Source organism: Empidonax traillii, unplaced genomic scaffold (genome assembly GCF_003031625.1).
Source record: "Empidonax traillii isolate 1590-97213 ecotype Southwest subspecies unplaced genomic scaffold, ASM303162v1 scaffold5:size3517227, whole genome shotgun sequence".
NCBI lineage: Eukaryota > Metazoa > Chordata > Aves > Passeriformes > Tyrannidae > Empidonax > Empidonax traillii.
The window spans coordinates 2,541,052-2,562,527 of NW_020955198.1; the positions used below are offsets into that span (position 1 = coordinate 2,541,052).

Genomic DNA, 21,476 nt, shown 5'->3' on the forward strand with positions numbered 1-21,476 from the left:
GCAAGGGAAACACTGGATGTGTTTTCAGAGCTGTGTAAGCAGCTGCGGCTCATTGATCTTGCTTGATGGTGCAGGAGCATTACACATCAGCAGTTTTCTTGGCTCTATTTATTTCTTGGCCCTGTCATTTGGCAAAAAAGGTCACCTTTTTAACCGTCTGGTTCAAGACTCGTGGTCATGACAAGTGTCTCATGAACACCGCTGACAATTTTGCCAAATGTGGAACAGAATGTCTTAGCTTTGGGAGATGACTATGTCTCCTTCATGTTGGCTCTGGAATCAGTGTGATTCAGTGCCCTGTGCCTTTCTTGGATGTGCTTCATCAGTTGGTCTTTCTTTAGCACCGTCCTCTTCAATCGATTTTTAAAATAATGCTAGTATTTGATTTTATCATTCTCTGCAGCCTATTTCAGTGGAACATCGCAAAACAATCCAGCAATGGACCTGATGTGCAATTTTTTAGTTTCATGTGTCAATTTCAATGGACATTGACATGTAAAGCTTAAACTTCCGTTCAAGTGTTTTTTCCTTGGGTTTGTTTAGAGTGATCAAAATAACCCCCCAGCCCTTGTTTTGGGTAGGTTTTGAGGGCTTGTGCAGGCTTCGCAAACCTCTAATTGTCTTACATGTTAAATACCTCTGAGCACATGACCAGAAAGCAGCATGTGAGCAGCAGCTCAGCGGGGATTACTGTGCTCTCTGGAGTCAGGTGCCGCAGCACAGATCACAGATCGCTGTGCCTCGGTCCAGCGCTCTCCGAACACGCATCGCCTGCCAGGGTGTCTCAGAAGGGCGTTTGTTAAACATGCACAGGTCATTCGTGCATCTCCTACACAATGGTTCGTGCCTGTAAGGTTATTGTTAAACCTGTATAAAACTAATTACAGTGCCACGGAATTATTTACAGTCATCGGCTACTTAGACTTCAAGGGTTGCAGTAATAGCTGTCCTGCTACATATCAGGGACTGCTTCCTCGCTGATTAATTTGGGATAGCATCCTTCTTCCTTGCGTGTATTGACTTCCTGAGGGAAGCAGGTGGCTCCTGCAGAGAGGGCTCAGCCAGTCCTAGGAGAAATGGGCAACCTGAAGGCGTCAGCGCCGTTCTGAATTGTCTTAAAAAGCGTCACTGGGGGGGCTGAGGCAGCTGCCGCTTCGGGCCTGGCAGGGGCGACGGATTTGTTGCAGTGAGCGCTGGCCATGGTGGTACCGGGGTGCGCGTTCACACCCTGCCCTTCAACGGCGCAGATCCCGCAGATCCCTTAGACTCGAGTCGCCTGGCTGAAACCGGCGGCAGGAGCCGGCAGGGCCCCGCTGCCCTCGGGCCCGCGGGTGCCGCGGAGGGTCCGGCCCCGGCCGGGACTCGAACCGGGGTCCTGGGGGCGGGAGGGGGGTCCCGGCGCGCACGCGCCTCGGCAGCCCCGGTCGCGCGCCGCCCCGTCGCCGTGACGGCGCCGCGCGGTGACGCCTCGCGCTCCCTGCCCGTCACGGGGCCCGGCGCGCGCGGGGCGGAGCTCTCGGGCGGCGGCGGCGGCGCCTCGAGCCCCACGGGACCCCCGCACCGGCCCGGCCGCGGCTGCACCGGCACCGCCACAGCCACCGGCACCGCCACCGGCACCGCTCCCGCCGCCCCTGCCACCACCCGCTCCCGCCGCGCCGGCCTCGGCGCCGCCTGTCACCGTCCCCGCCGTGCCCCGGCGCGGGCAGGCCCCGGCCCCTTCCCCCCCGCCCCCGGGGGGGTGGGCTCCGCTCCGGAAACCTGGCCGCTCCCTCCGCGCCGCCCGCCCAGCCGGGGCTGCGCCCGCCGCCGCCGGGCAGCGCGGGGGGTCCCCGGCGGCCGCCCGGCCTCCGCCGTCACACAGGTCGGTGGGTGCGCGGAGAAGGGGCGGGCGCGGGGCGGCCCCGGGCTGCGGGAGCCCCGCGGGCGGGTCTGTCCGGGCGCCCCGGGGGGCACGGCCCCGGCCCGGTGCAGGTGGAGCTGCGCGGCGGTGCAGTTGTTTGAGGAGCCGGGGACGCACTCGGTGATATTCGCTGCTTAAATTGCAGCTGCGAAACCTTAAGTATTTTACGAGCTTTGCAAATATTCCTGTGCCCCTCGTAACCCTCGCCGCGATCGCGAGGTGATGCTGTGGGCTCTCGTCTTCAGATTGCTCTGCAGTGGTAGCGGTGCTGTGAATTGGGTATGTAGGTCAGATACTGCGAGATGTTTCTGTCAGGGGAAAAAGTGAATGTTGGATTATTTATTCCCCTGTTGCATTTGAAGTGCATTGCAGCACCCACGAGGAAGGGTTTTTTTTTTCCCCGGTTTCCTCTCTTGCTTCATAAATCTGGTTTTAGTTTTTGGCTGTGGAATTACTGAAGATCAAAGCGCTAATTTAGCTGAGCACTCCTAAGCTGTATTTTGTCATGAAGTGTCCACTAAGAGGGTGGTGAAAGATAATAGAAGCCCACCTTGAAATAAGGGAGATTTCTAGTCCATGCAGAAAATGTCTCTCAACTACATTTCTCTTCTTTAAACAATGCAGCACGTTGCAGAGTTAGAGGCCTTCAGAACTGTGTTGCTGTGTGCATGGCAAAGACGTGTTTGCAGAATGAATGTCTACAGGCTTGTCTTGCATTCTCTCGTGGCAAAGGACTTACCAGCAGAATACCCTACAAAGCATTCTTTTCCTATGGAATTCCCTATGGTTATTTTTAAAGAAAGAGGCATTGATGAGTTAGTATTTATGCCACACTGAAAAACCTTAGAAGAATTTTCTTGGTTGCTGTTTTTTCCTGCTTTCACATATGCCCTTGCTTACAGTGACCTGGTAATTAACTGCTTTCCTCGGAAATCTATTTAAAAATGAGAACTTGCTGTAGTTCCTGTTTTCATTACGCTTTGTGTTCCATCATGATTGCCACTGAAATGTATTGAACCCAAATTTGATTCAGATATTGATTCAGGTAATGAGACTGTATATAATTAACTTGATTTTCTTAAGGTTTTATTGTATTTTGATAAAGCAGAATAGGAAGATAACGTTTATCAGATTGAATCATTGCTGGAGAAAAAAATGATTCTGTGTAGAGTTTGCCTTGATGAACTCTGTGTCAGTGTTTAAACAGGTGGTTTACCTGGCACTAATGGAAGACTATGGCGAAGAAAACAAATGTTTTTAAGTTGCTTGCCTTGGCTTGCTGAGATTTCTAAACTGTCGGAGGAAACTTTTTAAGATAGCTGTGATGTTTAGTAATCTTGGGAGCTTTTATAGTATATGTGAGTGGGCAGAGAGCTGTGACAGGTAGAATTTATTAATGTAGTGAAACAGGAGCATGATCTTGTTTAATATTGTGGTAGGGAAGCTTTTTTTTGGTTGGTTGGTTGGTTTTATTTGCTTTACATTGATAAAACTAGCTAATTTATGGTAAAAATAACCTTTCAATTTTGGTCATAGACTTGTCAGTGGTTCTTTGTTGTGGTTGTTTGGAAAGCTAGTCAGTGCACAGGGTTGTGGAATTTAAAGCCTGTTGAGGATAAATGCAGAAGAGATGCTTTATTATAAAGTTTTGTTCTGGAGAAAGCAAAGAAGTTGATCGTGCTGTAAATTTAGTACACATTTGTCATTTTTACTTCACATTTTTTCCTTAACATTTCCTAAAATAAAGTGCTTGTAGTTAAGTACAAATCAGAATTATTGGTTTTTAAAACCCTATCACTAATAATAAGTATTTATGAAGAATGACTGGAAAAAAAGCTTTGTGTATTTTAGCAATCTTAAGTTTTATTTCTTGTCTTTCATCTTTACTGCAGGCTGACTTTTTATGTCAGCAAACTAAGTCAAAAGAAATGAGTAACAGGTAATTTACTTTTGTGATAGGTTGTTCAGTGGCTCTCTACCTGGGCATTCTGTGAACTAATGTTTTCTTATAAAATGCAACCTGAGAATGATAATGGATTGATTTTGTTTATTTGTTCTCTCTCTTCCACCAAACACACAACCACGGGTGTTCTGATCTAAGGAGAGGTACACATTTAGTTTGGAGTAATGAATGTATTTTCTAGTAATATCTTTTTAGATATTTGCTGTTAACGTTATCTTCTGTTTAGACTACTATTTGGAGAAAAATAAATGAATGGTGAAAATGTGACTGATTTATGCAGTTAAATGCAGCTTAAATACATTTGCAGAAAATGTCTCGCATTTTCGTATGTATGACGAGCTAAGGTAAATATGTATATGGGCTAGTGACTCCACCTAGCTTTATCTAATTAGCAATTGAGTTTGTCGACCTGCGAGTTTAATTTCTAAATGTGAGCTTTTAACACTGAAGTAGAATTGACACAGTATTAAATTAAAGAAAAAAAAATCTGTGAATTCTGTTAAACACAGCAATTTTTCTGTGGGAAGGAAGAAAAATCTTTTTTTAAAAGAATAAATACTGCATTTGCTATTTTAGTATTCTGGCATTTTGTAGTGCTAAGGAATAGGTCAAAATAGATCATGCATGCTATAATTGCACATAGCTTGCAGAATAACATTGGAAACGTAATTGGGCAGTGGGAACATGTTCAGAATGCAGTGTGTTAGCTGTGATTCACTTCTCACTTCTGGATCTTGGCATGAGATCTTGAGATGATAAATGCAGTTTAGGGCTCTATGTTAACTCAATTTCTTAGGCTAAACATGCTTGTTTGCAGGTTTTCCTGGAATGTTTTTAATGTATTCACCTTAAGAGCAGTTTTTTAACTCTGGAAGGTTTGGTGACAATAAAAAAGGAAAAACAGAATTCTGTATTTGGATATTGCAGGGATTTCCTTGGGAACCACTGCTCTAGAGACAGTTTACCCACAAATACACGTATGGCATAGTTTAGGGCCCAGCATAATGAGGTTATTTGAAGTTGGCCAAAGCAGAAGGATTTGCATTGTCCTTTAAAAACTGAGAGTCAGGAATTGGTACCACAGGGAGGCCTGTAGAGACGTGTCTTTTTCTTGTCCATTTGTGAACTCTTACTAATGTTTATTTCTATATCTCAAATTATTGCATATTTTTGAAAATATACCAACAAAGTGTAACTTGCTTTTTCACAAGAGGAAAATAACTTTCTTTAGGCTGAAGTATTTTTTCTTTGCTGTAACTTTGTTTTCAGCCATTTTTTTATTTGAATCCTTCACTATGTCATTCTCACTTACTTCTTTTCTATTTCCATTCATCATTTGTCCATTTCTGTGGATTGTCTGCAGCAGTAAAAGATGTTGCTTTTGTTTTTCTGAGATGTTTTGTGCTAAGTGCACTTACAATCTGACAAGAACAGTGTAATAAAATTCATAATGCTTCAGATGTTTATGCTCTACTTTTGAAGTTCAAGTATGATAACACTAATGAACAGTTCTCATTTGGATGAAGGAATAAATGATGGATATGTAAGAAGGGAAGGGATTTCATGAGGTCAGCCCCTACTCGAGGCAGAAGTAAATATGCTGCAATAGTGTCTGGCGGACATTTGTTTCATCTTTTCTTAAAAAACTCAGAAGAGGAGAATACCACACCTCTTCACTGATCTATTTATAGCTAGTACATGACTATTACTATCGTTTGGAGGCTTTTCTTAACGTTTAACTTAAGTCTCTGCCTTGGTTCTAGTTAAGCCAGTTAATTCTCATCCAACTTTTATTACTCATGCGGGATAATGAGTTCAGTGCTCATTTCACCAACTGTTTGCGTACATGAAAACTGTTCCTCTGTCTCCTTTTATTTCAGACTTCTCTTTACTAAACTGTGCAAACAGGATTTTTGTTGTTCGCTCTCGCTGGGCTCTGTGTGATTTGTCTGTATCTTTTTCCGAGTTCTCCAGACAAAGTCTTTGAGCAACCGAGTAATTGACTTAATCTGTAAGTTGCAGAAGTAACGTGTCAGCCTTGTTAAAATGTCATTCTAGGGTGTGTGCATACAGGTATGGTTGGGTTTTGTTTTTGTTTTGTTGTTGGGGTTTTTTCCTTGCCAACAACATCAGGTTCTTGGCTCTTGCATTTGCTAACACGGGAGCTCCTATTAACATTTGTTAAATCAGGCATCTCTTTCTTCACATAGACAAATTGGAGTTATCTTTCGAAAGAATACAGTCTGACACTCCATTGAATTCAGTCTTCATTTCAGGTTAATTTTCTTCTATTAAGCGTTTCTAGACTTAGTAGAATCACTTTTCAGTAAGTTGTTCTACAGGAGAATATGCAGCCACAGCTCTTCCATATCTGTTTTCCAGCACATACAATCCCTGTGGCTTTTGAACGTAAGCCTGCTCTACAACAGGGAACTTGATTGAGAAAAGGTTCTCCTAGGGTTAGATATGGCTTCTGTTGGCAAAAATGTGTCTTTATTGGTCTGTGTTATACATGTGCTGTATAACACTGTGAATTGCATTGCTGCGATAACTTCTGTCACTGTAACTGTACCTGAACAAGCCTTTTGCCATTTTGAGATGTCATATGGTCCAGTGACATAGTAGAAGAAATTTTTATCCTCTAGGCATGCTTTACTGGAAGAATTGCAGAGTCAGCTACAAAACAGATGTGTTCAACATGTTCCCTGTTTTTACTCCATTTTGTCTGACTTATGTAAATGATTTTATCCATAATTTTTGAGTCTAGATCACAGATGGGACAGATTTTGTGATTCTTTCATCAGCACTTTCTTCACAAAAAAATGAAGCAGACACCAATAATGATTATTAAAGAAGACTTCTTTTGGTTTCTTGCAGGAAGAAGTATTAAAGCAGTCAGTGTTGCTTATCTCTTACCTGTCCTCAAAATTATTTTAAAATAATTTAGACAAGAGTTCTGTTAATGCCAACAGTTTGAATGGCATGTTACGAAAATGATAACAATGGGAGCCATAGTCTCACCTTTGAACAAAAATTTGAAAATTGGAAAACATCTTGATCAAGTTGTGGATTGACTTTATTAAAAAAAGAGAATAGAGAACTAAAACACTGCCACAAGCAGTAATTAAACTTCTAAAGAAGATATGACATTCTGCAGAAGAGTGTGAGGAATTGTCACTCTAAATATTTTTATTAATGGAACTGCTAAAAACTGATTGGTAAAGGTCAACCTGTATCTAATTGTTGTTTTGTCACACTATGTGTGCTGTTAGCAGTACTACAATTACTATAAATCCAGCATGAGCCTTTTTTATTTTTTTAATAAAAATCAATTTGAGTAACAACTCCCTGTGTTTCTTTTTGGTTTGCTTTGTTTTTTTTTCCCCCATATTGCCCTGATAATAACTGATTTGGTATAAAGTAGTAGTCAGGAAAGCATTTCTTGCACTGCTGGTACCAGTAAGCACAGTAACGTCAGGCAGGAATGAGGTTGGATCGTGTAATCAGTGATTTCTTAAGCTGCCTCAGCTACTTCCTTTTACAGAGTATCTGTTGTGCCTTTGTGCTATTGGCAGTATTGTGAATACTGAGTGAGACTTGAAAATGAAAATATCAATGTTATTGGTGAAGTACCTGGCAAGTTTTAGTTAAAATCTTAATCCATAGTGAAATCGAACAAAAGATAATCCTGTATTCTTCCCTCAGTGGTGAGCATGAATTAATGCTTATGGCAGATTGAGAACAGTGTAAGCACACATAATATTTAGCTTGAATAATCTTTCAATCCCAAACTATTTCCAGTAAAGGTTGGTTCTAAATCTTATGTGGTTTTTGTGTAGTTAGTAACGTTTGGATTTTTATCCTCAGACTTGACCAGTCTTTTTTTTTTTTTTTTTTGCATGAAGCTAAATGCCTGGCATCCAAATATCCTTTGGTAAGAAATTCTATAGGTATGCTATTTGTTCTTTTAAAATCTACCTTTTTTTTTTTTTTTTAACTTGTACTGGTTTGTACTGGTTTCCTTTGGTACCACATTTCAATTGGAGGAGATTGGACAATCTATCTCTGTCCAACACAACAATATATCTCTCTGTTCCTCATACAATTCTGTAGCCCTTTACCACTTTCTCCTTCCACCCAAATCTTACTGAAACCAGAGTCCTAACTTGCCAATTTGTTTTCCCCTGGATGTCTTCAATAGATACCTTTAATAGATGCCCTCTTGCTTTGCTATATCCTCTTCTAGAGCTGAAGGGTTCAAGATGTGAAAACAGTGATCTGTTTCAGATTGGGTTTTTGTGATTTTTTTTTTTTCATAATTCCTAACATTGGCCTAATTTCTGGGTGCTGGCAGGATTCAGTGCAAAGTCCACTGGTTTCTTTTGTGCAAAGTTAGAACCTGCTGCTCTCCTTCCTCCCCTCCACCCAACTAGCATCACTTTCATTCATCTGTGGTGTCTGATAAAGACCTCTGCCTCTACTGTAGTCAGCCCTTTCCCTGCTCTCACAAATAGGCACTGGAATGTTAGAAAACTTTTTACCTTGCTCCTCTTTCCTGGATAATTTAGAATATATCGAACAACACAGACTCTTGTGGAGCCCCACTGGTGAAAACTGTTGTGAAAACAACGTCTGTCTTATGTTTTATATATTTTAACCAATTTATTCATGCAAGGGTGAGTCTTTTTATGCTGTGACTGCAAGAAATCCTTTGGTGAGACTTCTGCAGCACCAGAAATCCAAGTAGACCATGATAGTGATTGAGATCAGTTCTTTATACACAGGTTCAGAGTGCACCAAAATTTGAAAGTCAGGATCTCTTCTTGCAACAGGCTTATCTGCTCTTCCCTGTTCTGTCGTAAATATCCATATGCCCATTATTTGTGGTTTATTTGTTACAGGTTGCACTTAACTGTGTGTCGTTTCCTGGAATCCCTGCCTTATGCATGACTATCTTTTAAAGGATCTTTTTACAACATCCAGATGTGTGCAGTGGCCAAGAGGGATGGTTCCAGCATGAGTTCTTGCTCATTTCTTTATGTTAGTGTTGGTACTGTAAAAGTGTGAGATCAGTTAGAAAAGCTGATGGTTAATTAACACATAAATAAATAGTTTTCAGTTGGATCATCTGCTTGCTCCGGATCTCCGGCTTGTCACTGGGATTCATCTGGAAAGCAGCAGTTACTGTGGACAAGCAGGAGTACTCCCTCAACAGAAATGCAGCCTTAGCAGTGGGACTCTTGTCTTAAAGGTGGTGATTAGGTGTGGGCACGGACATAGTAATCCTTCCTCTGGAACTTTTGAGTCTCTAGTTAGTTTACCTTAATAGCTGTATTTATGAGGGTTCTTACATTTTTATCACTTAAGGGAAAAGTATAATTATAAAACATCACAAATGTCATTATGTCAGTTTGGTACCCACTGTGCTACGGGAGATGCATGAAAGAAGCATTAGGACAATACCTTGTTTTTGCATCTTTGCATTTTGTTTTGGAGTATGTTGACAAAACTATTTTTCTATTGTTATATTTTTGTTTAAATGTTATGAGGTATTGGGTTGAATAACGTGGGTTTTTTTCAGATTCACAAAAGTACAAAGGGACAAAGAGTTTGTGTATTTGATAGCTTAGCAATATCTTCATATGTTTGCCTATATGAGTCATCCAGTTTAAAAAACAGTGCCTACTGCATATGGATAAAAACTTCAAAGTTTGTCCGTTTAGACCAGTTCAGTGAGACCTGCTGGCTACAAAAATGCTGAACAGTCATGTTATGTGTGTGGTAAAAGAATATTTGGATTTTCCGTAGTACATGTTACCCACAGATGCACACAAGAGTTTTTTCAATTTCCATTACTGTATATTGGATGCACACTTGTCTGTCTTCTTGGTGGTATTATTGAGCTCTCTGTGGCGTTCCAAGCACAAGTGGTCCTAGTCTATCCATAACTGGGGCTCCCTGGTTAAATTCATTGCTGTTTGTTCTTGTCATTATTGAGTATATAATCTTGAATTGGAGATTGATTCAGTAGTGTGTTTTTCTATGCTGTTTTGGAAATCTGTATGGCTCATGAATGTCTTATCCTGCTTAAATATTCCATGTTAGTGTGTTATGAGATTGTCCTGCATTTTATGCTCTTACCATTGAGGATGGAAATAATGGAAGAACTGTCTAACTGAATTTACAAAGTTAATTTGAGTTATGATGGGGAGAGCAAGTGGGGTACTGAACTAGGAAGATGGGAGTGTGAGCCAGGAAAGGCATTTTAGGCAGAAGTTAAAGGTTATGTTGAGTCAGTGGAGTAGGAAAACATGACAACAGGGTAGAAGAAGAAGATGATAAAAATCATTGTTATATTGTGGTATTCTGGATTTCCTTATTATATTGCTGCCTTGTGTAGTGTGCAGGGAGAACTGTGCTTTGAGGAACAACTGTGCTTTGAGGAATGAGTAAGATAGCTTGTAGCAGTTCACTGAGGAGGATTCCTCCTTGATTTGTTGCAAAATTTGGAAGATGTGTAGTAAATGAGACTGAGATGTCTTCACAGTGAAGACACAAATATGGCCTTGGAGATTTAGATTCTGTTTTTGCTGGTGTCAAGCAAAATGCCAGGTGGATCATGTTAATCAGAAGGACTCATATGGGTCCTTATGTTAATTTTTTTTGGTACTTGATTTGAAATGATGGTGGTGCGATTTGCAACCATACATAGATAAAACAAATGCTGTAGATATGGAGATTGGGTTTATTTCTCTGGTTTGTTTCTGAAAATGGTCATATTTCAATCCATCACAGTCACAAAACTGGAACGTTAATTGAAAAGGATAGAACTAGTTACTGGAGTTTAAGGAGGTGCTTTCTTATGTATATCCTCAAAAGCAGTATCTGACTGATGATTTGTGTGTAATCACTCTTGTATGTTAATTGAAATGCTTTAGTTGTTTGCAATACTCAGTTTCTGCTGGAAGCCTGCATTTTTTCTGATGTACTTTGTTTTTATTTGTATATATAAGAAGTGGTTTGTGATAGGTTTACTTTTTTAGTAAAAATTTAGTAACCATTTTTAGTGAATGGTTACTTTTAAAATTCATTTATTTGTCCCTGGATGTAGCCTCGTCTTCTTAGAGTAGTGAAGGTTGCAGGAATTGCCAATACCCTTAGTGCTAGTAAGAATAAGTTTACATACCATGTACAGTTAGTTCTTTGGCTGAACTTGGGTGGTGTCACAAGGAAGAGAGCTATTCTGTATTCTTTTAAGGTATGTACTGCATGTCTGTTGAACAAAAAAAACCAAAAAACAACCAACCAAAAAAGAACCAAAACGGTTGTCTTCCTGTAGGATCTTGGATAGGGGACATGCAGTTTACACTTGTAGTGGGGAATGGTTTTCATTGTAACACCTTTAACCCTTTGTCACAAATATATTAGACTTGCTGGTAGTAAGTTTGGAGTAAAACTAATATTGATGCCACTCATGACAGCCTCAGCAGGAGAGCTCTGAATGGCAGCAACAGGTGCTGAGCTGAGAGTGCAACTGAGATATTTTAGAAGGAGAAACAGATGATCTAAATCTGATTGTGACATTCACTGTAGTGCACGTTTCCCGGGATTCTGTGATTCTGAAAATTTCCTGCTCCTGTTTTGTTTGAGACACCTTTTACGCAGCTACTCAGTTCACATAAGATAGTAAATTAGGAAAAATTTATGAACATCATGGAAGTGTTTTATTGTGTGAGTTTGTGAGCACTATGGTGTTATCTTAATATCTTGAGTTAGCCTTAGATGTTTTTGTGATGTGAGTAGCCCTAAGCGGTTTGTTTAGCATATAGCTTAGTTAATGGTAAGGAATATGTTCTTAGTGTTGTGATGCTCTGAGACTTTCCACCACAGTGGTGGTGATAAATTTCCAAGACGCCCAAGTGCTCTGGAGGCAGTGATGCAGTTATTTCTAGTCCATTGAACTGTGTCTATTACTTTTTAACATACTTTGTGAGAAAATCTGGTCTTGGATAAGAGTAGAGGAGTATGAGCAGTCAATTTGTAACCAGTATGTTCTGTTGCAAAATTGGCAGCACTAAAGTATTTTCCAAGGTGATGTTGTGGTACCTATCTCCAAGTTTCAGCTGTTGTGACCCTTCTTCAATTTAAAATTCATGTTTGTTTCATAATAATGATGGTTTATTCCCTTGGAATCATGAACAGATCTTTAGAAAGTATCATGACTTTCAAGACAGATTTGCTTGATGTATCAGCAGTCATTCTTCAGTTAGATTGAGAAATGAGCTGTCGAGTGCTTTGGCTGCTGCCGAGGCAATGACAGATACAGGAAATGGAGAAGTTCTGTAAAACTTGAATTAGATGAAGAAAGAGATCTTGTTGAGGAAAATAGATGCTTTTCTGTTTGAGGCCAATTACAGTCTTATCTTTTTTTGTGTACTTGAACTGGGGTGGGCTTATGAAGGGTTAGGTAATAGAGGCTCTTGATACTTCTTGGAAAGAAGAGGTTCATTCAAAGCAGGAAACTTGCATTTAAGTGCCTTGAAACTCTCTAAATATGCTTATCTCTCCCTATCAACTGTAAAGGAAGCGTAGAGAGATTAGCTTTCCTAGACTATGGTTACTCTTTGAGAATATTGCTGTAAGTGCTAAGATATTTATCTCAAAAGCCTAATTTTGCTATAAACTCATCTTGAATTGCTACTTTGCATTTTTATGAGAACAGTCCTTAAAAACTGTGTCCTCATATACTCAAACCTTCCAGCACATTTTAAGTTTTTCAAATCAAGATCATTGTTCATCAAGCTGATAAATATTATATGAATGTGTCAAATTACAGTTTCTAGAACAACAGTAACTAAAGATATAATCTGAGTAGGATGAAGTTTTGCTGTTGTCACTGGGCATGTTGGATCCTTCAGTTCATTATGAAACTTCTGTTTCTCAAGGTAATTTGAGAGAGAGCTGCATTTATGGTGCTAGAACTGACCACACTGTTTTTCAAGGTCTTATCCTTCCTGGAACTGGAAGGATACTATCCATAGAAGTTGTATTTTATGCAAGTCCCATTTATTGTTTTAGGGTTGGTTTTTTGTTTGTTTTTATTTTGGGTTTTGTTGCTGTTAGTTTTGTTTTGGTTTGTGGTTTGGGTTTTTGTTTGTTTATGAAATTGATCTCTGTAAGGATTGCAGTTAGAAACCATTCTTTTCAGAAAACAAACAAATACCGAATCGTGTCTGTAACTGTACAGATGAGGCAAGTCTGCATGGTCATATGGGCTCAGTGAGACATAAATTCGCTTTTTTTCCTTGCTAGGAAGATTTTAAATGTCTTCAGTTTAGGAAATCTCAAGTGTGCAGCAGATTGTAGAGACACCTGATACATCTGATACTGATCAGCCATCCCACAGTTGCCGTGTGCAGCCTTCCCAATGCTCTGCGCTGAGCAGTGTCCCAGTAGGTTGTGTACAGAAGCAAGGTGGCTTCTGCATACACTATATTTTTATACACACAAGGATTCCATAATACCTCTTTAATGTTGTACTGCACTTATGTTAGATAATTACACATCATGATTTAATAATTCTTCTGAATTGTTTCTTGCCAAACTGTCCAGTCTTTTAGCCACAACTTTTTTTCAATTTCTTAAATGATTGTCTTTGTGTCAAAATGCATTCAATGTGAAACCATTACTAAATAAATGTAATAAACTACAATATTTAGATTTGCATAAAATACAGCTTCTAACTATGGGCGGTGCCCTCCTGGTTGCAGGGAGCATAAAAGTTCAAAAAGCAGTTCTGTTAATTTTAGCACATAAATTAAGTTAATATCTTTTTTTTTAATGTGTTTTATGTTATTTTTTGATTAATAATTAATGAAGGGAAACCACAATAAATTATTATGTGTGTTTCAAATATTTAATGGTGTTTAAATTTTTTTTTTGCTGGACTGTGACTGTTTTTACATGATTCAGGTCATTTGTTTAAGCCATAACTTATCTGTCCTGTTGTGCCTGTCTGATGATTGCTGGTCTCCAGGGGGCTGCACAGGGAGTCGTGTTCTCTGGTATTTTTTTTAAGCAGGAATATGTATCTCAAAGTATTTCATTTTAATCCATCAACTGATAATTTCCTGTTAGTCAATTGAGGTTTGAAAGCAAAGAACTAAAATGTCATGTGATATTTAGCCAGATATGTTGGAAAAACCTAAGTAGGATAATTGCTGTAGTTAGTTCTGTTAACTAATCTGTAATCATTTCAAGAAGATGTGTTTTGCTTGGCACTGATAATAAACCTTGAAATCATGGGATTTACTGTGTTTTTTGCATTTAATACTGTGGTAGAAACCAAGCTAAGTGTTGCAATATTTTACTTTCAATTGATGTGAAGATAAACAATTGGCAGTTCTTGGACCCTTTCCTCTATCCTTCTCAGTTACTTATATAATATTTACAATTCACCAGAATCTTCTTCTTTTCCAGATATTTACAAATATTTGCAAGAATTATCTAGAAAACTGAACCCCTGAGTTTGTGAAGAGTGTTAGTTAGACTTTTATAAGTCCCTGGATCGTGAATTTTAAATGTTTGATCTGAAGCATATTACATTCTGCATTGTATCTGTTTGTTCTTGTGGATGGTGAAATTTCTATTCCAGTTACACTGCTGTGGTTTGGACACAACCACTGGATTTTTTTTTCCAAAACTGGAACAAAAAATGGATGCTGGCTATTTCTTCCTGTTTTTTTTTATCATCACTTGCTATTTCACTGTCTAAACTCAGTAAAAAACAGGTATCTGAAGAGTTTTTTGTCCCTTAATATATTTTCATTAGTAATTAAAAAATAAGTGTTAACTTTGAATGAGTTGGTTGCTATTATTTTATGAAGCCCATCATGCTCATAGAGGTTGCTGGCTCATGTTACTGTGTTTAAGGTTGTTTGGCCTCTGTACAACAGGTTAAAATAGCTTGGGGTGCTGAATGGACTGGTTTCATTATAAGAGAGGGAGAAAATTCAGGGTGAAATTTGGAAGTATATCAACTAAGCTACATGCAATCAGAACAAGGCTTAAAATATTTTTAAAAATAAGTCGAAGTACTTTTCCAGGAAATAAGCCAGAATTGTTCTTCCGGTAAAAAAGTATTTGATGTGTTTATGTTGCTTATTTTGTCAAACAGTCATTCTGTTGGTAGAAGGGTTTAGTTCAGTGGTTCAGGATGGAATTGTTGAATGATGGCAACTACGGAAAATCATGCAGTGAGGTGCTCCTGTAGCAAGGTGGGGGTTGGCCTCTTCATCCAGGAAACCAGCAATGGGACAAGAGGAGATGGCCATAGGCTGTGCCCCCAGGAGGTTCACATTGGACATTAGGAAGAATTTATTCACTGAGAGGGTTGTCAGGCATCGGAACTAAGCTGCCCAGGGTAGTGGAGGAGTCACCATCCCTGGAAGTGTTCAAGAAGTGTCTGAATGTGACACTTAGTGCTCTGGGTTCATTGATGTGGTGGTGTTTGGTCAAAGGTTGGACTCAGTCTTGGAGGTCTTTTGCAACATAATGATTCTATGAAGTAAAAATAAAGGGGAATACAATTTCTGTCTGATGTTACCTGAGACCAGGACAGGTAACTAATCCTGAATTACTGCCCTGGTTGTAAGAGATGCTGCTTTAGGTTGTGTGCCTTCCTTACTCTGGGCCGTCAGCTGACAGAGCTTGGTTGGTTCTGCTGTTTTGCCAGTCTCTCCTAGAACAGCACAAGTGAGTGGGCCTTCGCAGTGTGTCCTGTCCGGTGCAATTCATCTCCAAATTTGGATAAATTGAAGGAGGAAGAAAGTGCTTCAGAGTAGAAGGGGTTACATGACAGAGAAAGACCTAAGGAGGAGAATATTACTGCTCTGTGGCTCTTGCCCTTGCTGGCGTGCTATTGATAGACAAGATTCCTCCCTGCTGGCTAAGAAACATTCATTCATTCATTCATTCATTTATTCATTCATTCATTCATTCCCCTGCCGTGTCTTTTAATTTTAAAAGATCCCACAGTACTGTGACAGGAATAATATTTTTTACTGGGTGAATTAAAAAAATAAACTTCCATTTCTAATGTTCCAAATTAGACCCAGTGAGTCTTATTTTTCATTTTGTTTTCCAAGTGTTACCTTAATTTATCAGTTATCATTGTTGTTGGCTTTTGATTGGGTTGGTTTAACCTTTTTCTCCTTTTCCTACTTTTCCTGTGAACACCTTTTCCTATATATTATTACAATATTTTAAAGACCCAAGTTTTTCTAAAGCCGATCTCACATCTGATGTGTCAGTCCTAGACTTTTTCTCATTACTGCTCTTTGCTTCTGTTTTCTCAGTCCTTCATGATTTTATTATATTGCTGCTACTTTCATAGTCTTTGAAAAAAAGGCTTTTTGTCCAGTGTTCATTTGTGTGTATTTCCATATAAAATCCTCTTCTTTTTGTTCATTTCTATGGAGTTACCTTTTTTTAGGTATCTGCTATGTCTTGTAACAATGCTGACTTCTATGCTTGTCACAGTATGTACTGCCATTATTGTCATTTATGCCAGCAGTTGCTTTGAGCTATGAAAAAGGCTACGAAAGTTCAGGTTTAGGTATTACCGTTTGTCTTGTTAACAGACACTGTTTTGTTTTGTTGGTTTTTTTTAATAAAACCTGTGACAAGTGGTGCTGCACATTATTTTTTGGTTAAAGGTTAAGTAGATGTATTTGAGTGGGTGATCACTTCAGCCTTGCTTACTGTGATTTATTTGAGATTGGTTGTGTGAGACCAAGCATTTGATTCTTTAGGAATAACATTTTTAGAGTAAAACCATTTTGTCTGGCTTACTCTTCTGGCTATGAAATAAATTTTTATGATCTTACTTTGTATTCTGATTGTCCATTCTGTAGTCTGAGAAATTACCTGTGAATGCTCACTCTTGATTTTTACTTTGCTCTTTGCATCATCTGTTTTTTATAGAGAAGTGTGTGTCTGAATAGCAATGCTCACAGACTTTGATTTCTTCTTGTTTTGGTTTAACTTGCTTAGCTTGTATCTAATATAGTAGAAGTCTGATTTAATCTTTACCTGTGATGGAAATAATTACAATGCATCTTTCTTACTGAGTTTGCACAGTATCATTTTGCTTTGGTGTAAGAGCTGGAAGCCATGTATTCTTGCACTCATTTATTTTAGAGAAAATTTATTGTAGGAAATTGATATCTTTGAGATTCTTGCGCCACTGTTGAAACAGGTTTGGACTCCCAAGGTGTAATGCACCTTTATATGTAGATAAAGTATTACTGTATAAAGTCTGAAATTCATACAAAATTAAGCTAAGGTAGATTGCTGGCTTCACTGTTTCTTTTGTTCTTGATTTGTAACATGAGCAGCATTAAAGCTGCCTTATGCTCTTAAGTGGTTTCATACTGCCTGTAGTGTTCTCAGATGATTCGTTTATGGCACTTGTTGTAGCCATAGCTAATTTTACTCTTTAAAAATTGTACTTCTCTTATGAAGTTGAATGCTGCAGGAGCCATTTCATTTCAGAACACCATGGATCTTTATATTTCACAGAACTACAACACCTTTTCTATCTCACTTAATAAATATTCACTCTATATAGCACCTGCTTGGTTACTTCCTCTACTATGTGAGGTTAAAGTCTTTTTTTTTCCTAGCCTACAAGCTTTTGAATGTGACCAAGTCAGTCATGAGAGACGATGTAATATGTGTGGCAGTGCTTGTACACTTTTGTCTGTCAGTAACCGAGAGGGCACCGTGTTGTGTTTATGACAGCAGCGCGTACGGGCAATTAGCACGGGGTGTTTGAACAGCTCGTTATCGGCCGCATGACTTGCTTGCCTTCAGGCTTTGTTTCATTTGCATTGAGAAAGCTAAAAACTATTTCCAAGAATCACCTGAATATTTTCTTTCTTCGGTGGCTTTCTCAGATTCTGAAAGACTTCCAGGCTCTGGAAGGTGGCTGGTGCGAAGTGAATCATGAATATGAATCAGCGTCTCTCCACCCTTATTTCCAAAATGCTGTTGCTAGGATATTCTTCTTTGATGATGTGATAAGAGTAGCAAACACCTTTTTGAAATTCACTCTCTGTTATCCTTTCTTTAATTACATTCAAATTCAGGCTGCTTGTGTCTCTCTGCAAGACCTTGACATAATCTTATTCTACCTTTGCATCTGCTCTTTGTGTTTTGCAGCCTTTGCTTCTCCTGAGTTCCAGTTTTTTGTTTCGCTTCCTTTTTTGTCCTACATTGTAATTTACTCTTGTGTGTGTGCACTATGCTGTCTCTACTGTGCAACTATGGATTAGGGTATGCTTTTTTCCCTTTCTACAGAATGTATATACTTCTGTTTGAAAAAATGGTGATTTTTGTTAGCTTGTTTTTGCTCACTCTCCACAACCACCCTGTTGTTACAGCCCATTGTAAAAATGAGCGGTTAAAAACAGAAAGACTGTTAAGCTGTTTAGTTGGTGATTAATTGTATTTTATATTTGAACAGAAAGAATTTTGGTTAAAAGGGATGATAAAGTAAGACATATATAAGTTACTCAGAGAAATTTAATTTTCCTAAGTTTTTTTTGTTTGTTTGTTTGTTTGTTTGTTTTTTTTTAAGGAATAAGGGAGTGGAAGAGAAAATAAATGAATGTTCACTTATTAGCTTATGTTCTTTTATGAGAGATGACACATAAACAATAAAGAATGAATTCTTGTAGCTGGAGCAACTTGGAGAAGATATTTTTAAAATGTTTCTTCTTCAGCCCTCTATGAGCCCTGTAGCTCAAATATCTCGAGATTCCAAGTTGTTTTGATTTTTTTTTCAGCTAGGTTTAGAAAGAACATCTGGAATGGTTTTGTTTGGAGATGTAACTTGGTGTGGTATTCTTCAGGTGTGGCAGAAGATTTAAAATGCCTCACAGAACCACTGTATTTCTTTGAAGTGTTTTCAAGGAAGTATTACAGAAGTACTTCATCCAAAGTCATGAAACATATTTTTATGTTTAATGTATTAAGACATAATTAAAACAGGCATAAGAAAATTACATTAGCTCTCATTTAAAGACAGTTGAATCAAATACAGAATTAAAAAGATGTTTTATGAGCATCTTTAATGAGTAATTATTTGGGAGATCCCCCAAGACAACTGCTGATACAAAAAACAGCATAGAAAATAATTTCATGTATGTTCTGCTTTGCTTTTTTGATGCAAAGGGTGCAAAGAATCAGACATGGGACAGAAATGTTAGTTGAGATATTTAAGGCTGTAAAGGTAATCCCAGTTCACTAAGTAAACCAGTTCTCCTGGCGTCTTACGTGAGAGCAAGGTCCAAAGATACTTTCCTTATTTTGAATGATATTGGGCACTATCATTTAGTAAATAATTGAAAATTCAGTCCATTTTTCTCTCTGAAGATTAGTACAAATCGGCTGCTTTTGTGTCTTCATGTATTTCCTTTTCTGTGAGGGTGCAACAGAAGCTTTTTCCTTTTTAGTTTTTGTTTTTGCTTTGGGGTTTGTATTTGTTTGGTTGGTTGGTTTATGGGGGGTTTTTTAAACAGAATTTTCTGTCGTCTGCTGTCGTGGCATCAAGGGGCTGGAGACCATGTTAGTAGGAAAAGCAGAGGCTGTGGGCCACCCAGGCCAGGTTTAGTTACAGACTTTGCAAGGCATTAGATGGGAGTGTCTTTTCCACAACGCTTGGAAGCTGTTTCAGGTACTGTTTTGAGGCTGTCCATAGACTTAGGAGTTTGTAACTCTGAATGCACATCCATCATATTTTCAGATTCATTTTAGTTCGAATGTGCTCTTTTGTGTGCTCTCAACCAAACTGATTTCTGATTACATAATGAAAACCTCTGGGTTTTCATTAAAAGCCTGAGCTTGAAACAGACAGTAGTAGGTGACTCACCTGATATGTAGGTAAAAGGCACTATTTAGGAGAGACCTTCATATGACTCTCAAGTCCAATGTAGGAGACAGTTCCAGAATCTTAGATGCTGAATTGAAGATGCTCAGAAGTCTTTTGAACAACTACAATTAATTTGTTGTTAGATAGAAAATTGACAGAATATTCAAGCAAGGAAACCTGACTGACTGGTGCTGAAAGAGCTCCTCCCCTCTCTTCTCAGCCATGTGCTCCCACAGGCTACCCTGTGCTGGTCTCAGGGGTTGTTTGACACTTGTAAGGAACTAAACCAAAGGAAAGAAAATTCTGATTAAAGAAGGGCGGGAAAAAGAGTCATATTCTATTAGTGTAGCTCCTTGAATGAACTAGTAGGGAAATAATTTGGTTTTGTCAGAGTAAGATGAATATTTTTTCTCTTGAGTCCCAAGGAAGGGTGGTCCACTGCAGTCAACAAAAGGGAGGAGGGACATAGGCCTTCCCTACTTGGTTACAGTGACTGCTTAAGAAATTAGAATTTTCTTCTCTTGCATTAAGAAAATTAAATTTTTCCTGTGGTAGCCTGTATTGCAACAATCTCATCGTCTGTTTAGGGATATGTCTTTCCGTTTTTGCTGTTAATCTCCATAATGACATCTCATAGAAAGATTATTTTAATTGGTCCTTCATTATTGGTTGTTTGTTTTTTTTTTCAGTTGGCCAATTCTGAAGATACTCTGACAGGTTTTTTTCATAAAAGTGCTCCTTATGTTTCTGCTTTTCTGGATAACTTATATTGTATACTAAAAGTTAATACTTGCTGTCTTCCAGAGCCATTTACTTTCAGGAACGTTAGGATATCTATGTTATGATCTTGAATTATGGTGAAAAATAACACAAAGTTTTCTAGTTTATATGATCAGTAGGTATTGATGACTCTTGATTTGTGCTGTGAGTCTGATATGTATTTAAATATATGGACCTTTTATATCTGGAGTTCTGGACACAGAACTTTACACACCAGATACAATGTAAAACTGTAGAAAAAGAATCAGTTTTTAATAGTCTGGAGTAGTGGGTATCCCACATAGTAGAGTGTTATAGTTAATTAAGCTACTAATCATCATTTAGGGATATAGGTAGAGACTAAAATCAGCTTAAGTCTAGAAGAATATTTAGTTCAGGCTTTTGTGTCTTAGTAAAGTATGTACATTGCTCAGAGGCTGGTGAGGCTTTGGGGACAGTATGTTTTCTCCACGCATTGTATATGTGCCTTATGCAATTGTATTTGCTATGTAGAATATTAGAAAAACTGCCCATAAACAATGAAGAGTTGACTGTTTTACATGGCTTTGAAAACTTCAATAATTGTGGGTTTTTTTATTTTGCTTTTTAGGGAATAAAACAATGCTAATGAAGCAACCCTTTCCTTGAAGTTCGAGTTTTCAGTCTCACTGCCATAATGGGTAAGTCTTATGTGTAACATATATAAAAATTTAGTTTAGATACTCTTCATTTCTACTGAGCACTAAAACCATTAATGTACTAAAATTCCTAGGAAATGTGTGCTTTGACTGTTTAATGCAGTGGAGCACCTGTATGAAAGGCAGTGTTCAGCAGCTTTGCAGTATTCAAAATATTTCTCTTTTTTTTTTTTTCCTTGTAATATAGCACTTTTTCCCTCATTATGTGGTAACTTAAAGATT

The 21,476-nt window shown here is 38.7% G+C and overlaps 1 protein-coding gene across 3 annotated transcripts in view; it reads left to right on the forward strand.

Moving 5' to 3' along the window:
* The first annotated feature begins 1,673 nt into the window (after positions 1-1,673).
* Positions 1,674-21,476, forward strand: part of MAP3K2 (mitogen-activated protein kinase kinase kinase 2) — a 54,231-nt gene continuing 34,428 nt past the window's right edge. For 2 of the 3 annotated variants that reach the window (XM_027879813.1, XM_027879830.1), the window contains exons 1-2: positions 1,674-1,861; positions 21,167-21,236. In XM_027879813.1, the coding sequence (XP_027735614.1) occupies positions 21,233-21,236 (4 nt within the window). In that variant the 5' untranslated portion in view covers positions 1,674-1,861; positions 21,167-21,232. Of the gene's footprint in view, positions 1,862-2,056; positions 2,180-21,166; positions 21,237-21,476 lie in introns of those variants that run through there. The other variant, XM_027879822.1, reaches the window with a different exon arrangement.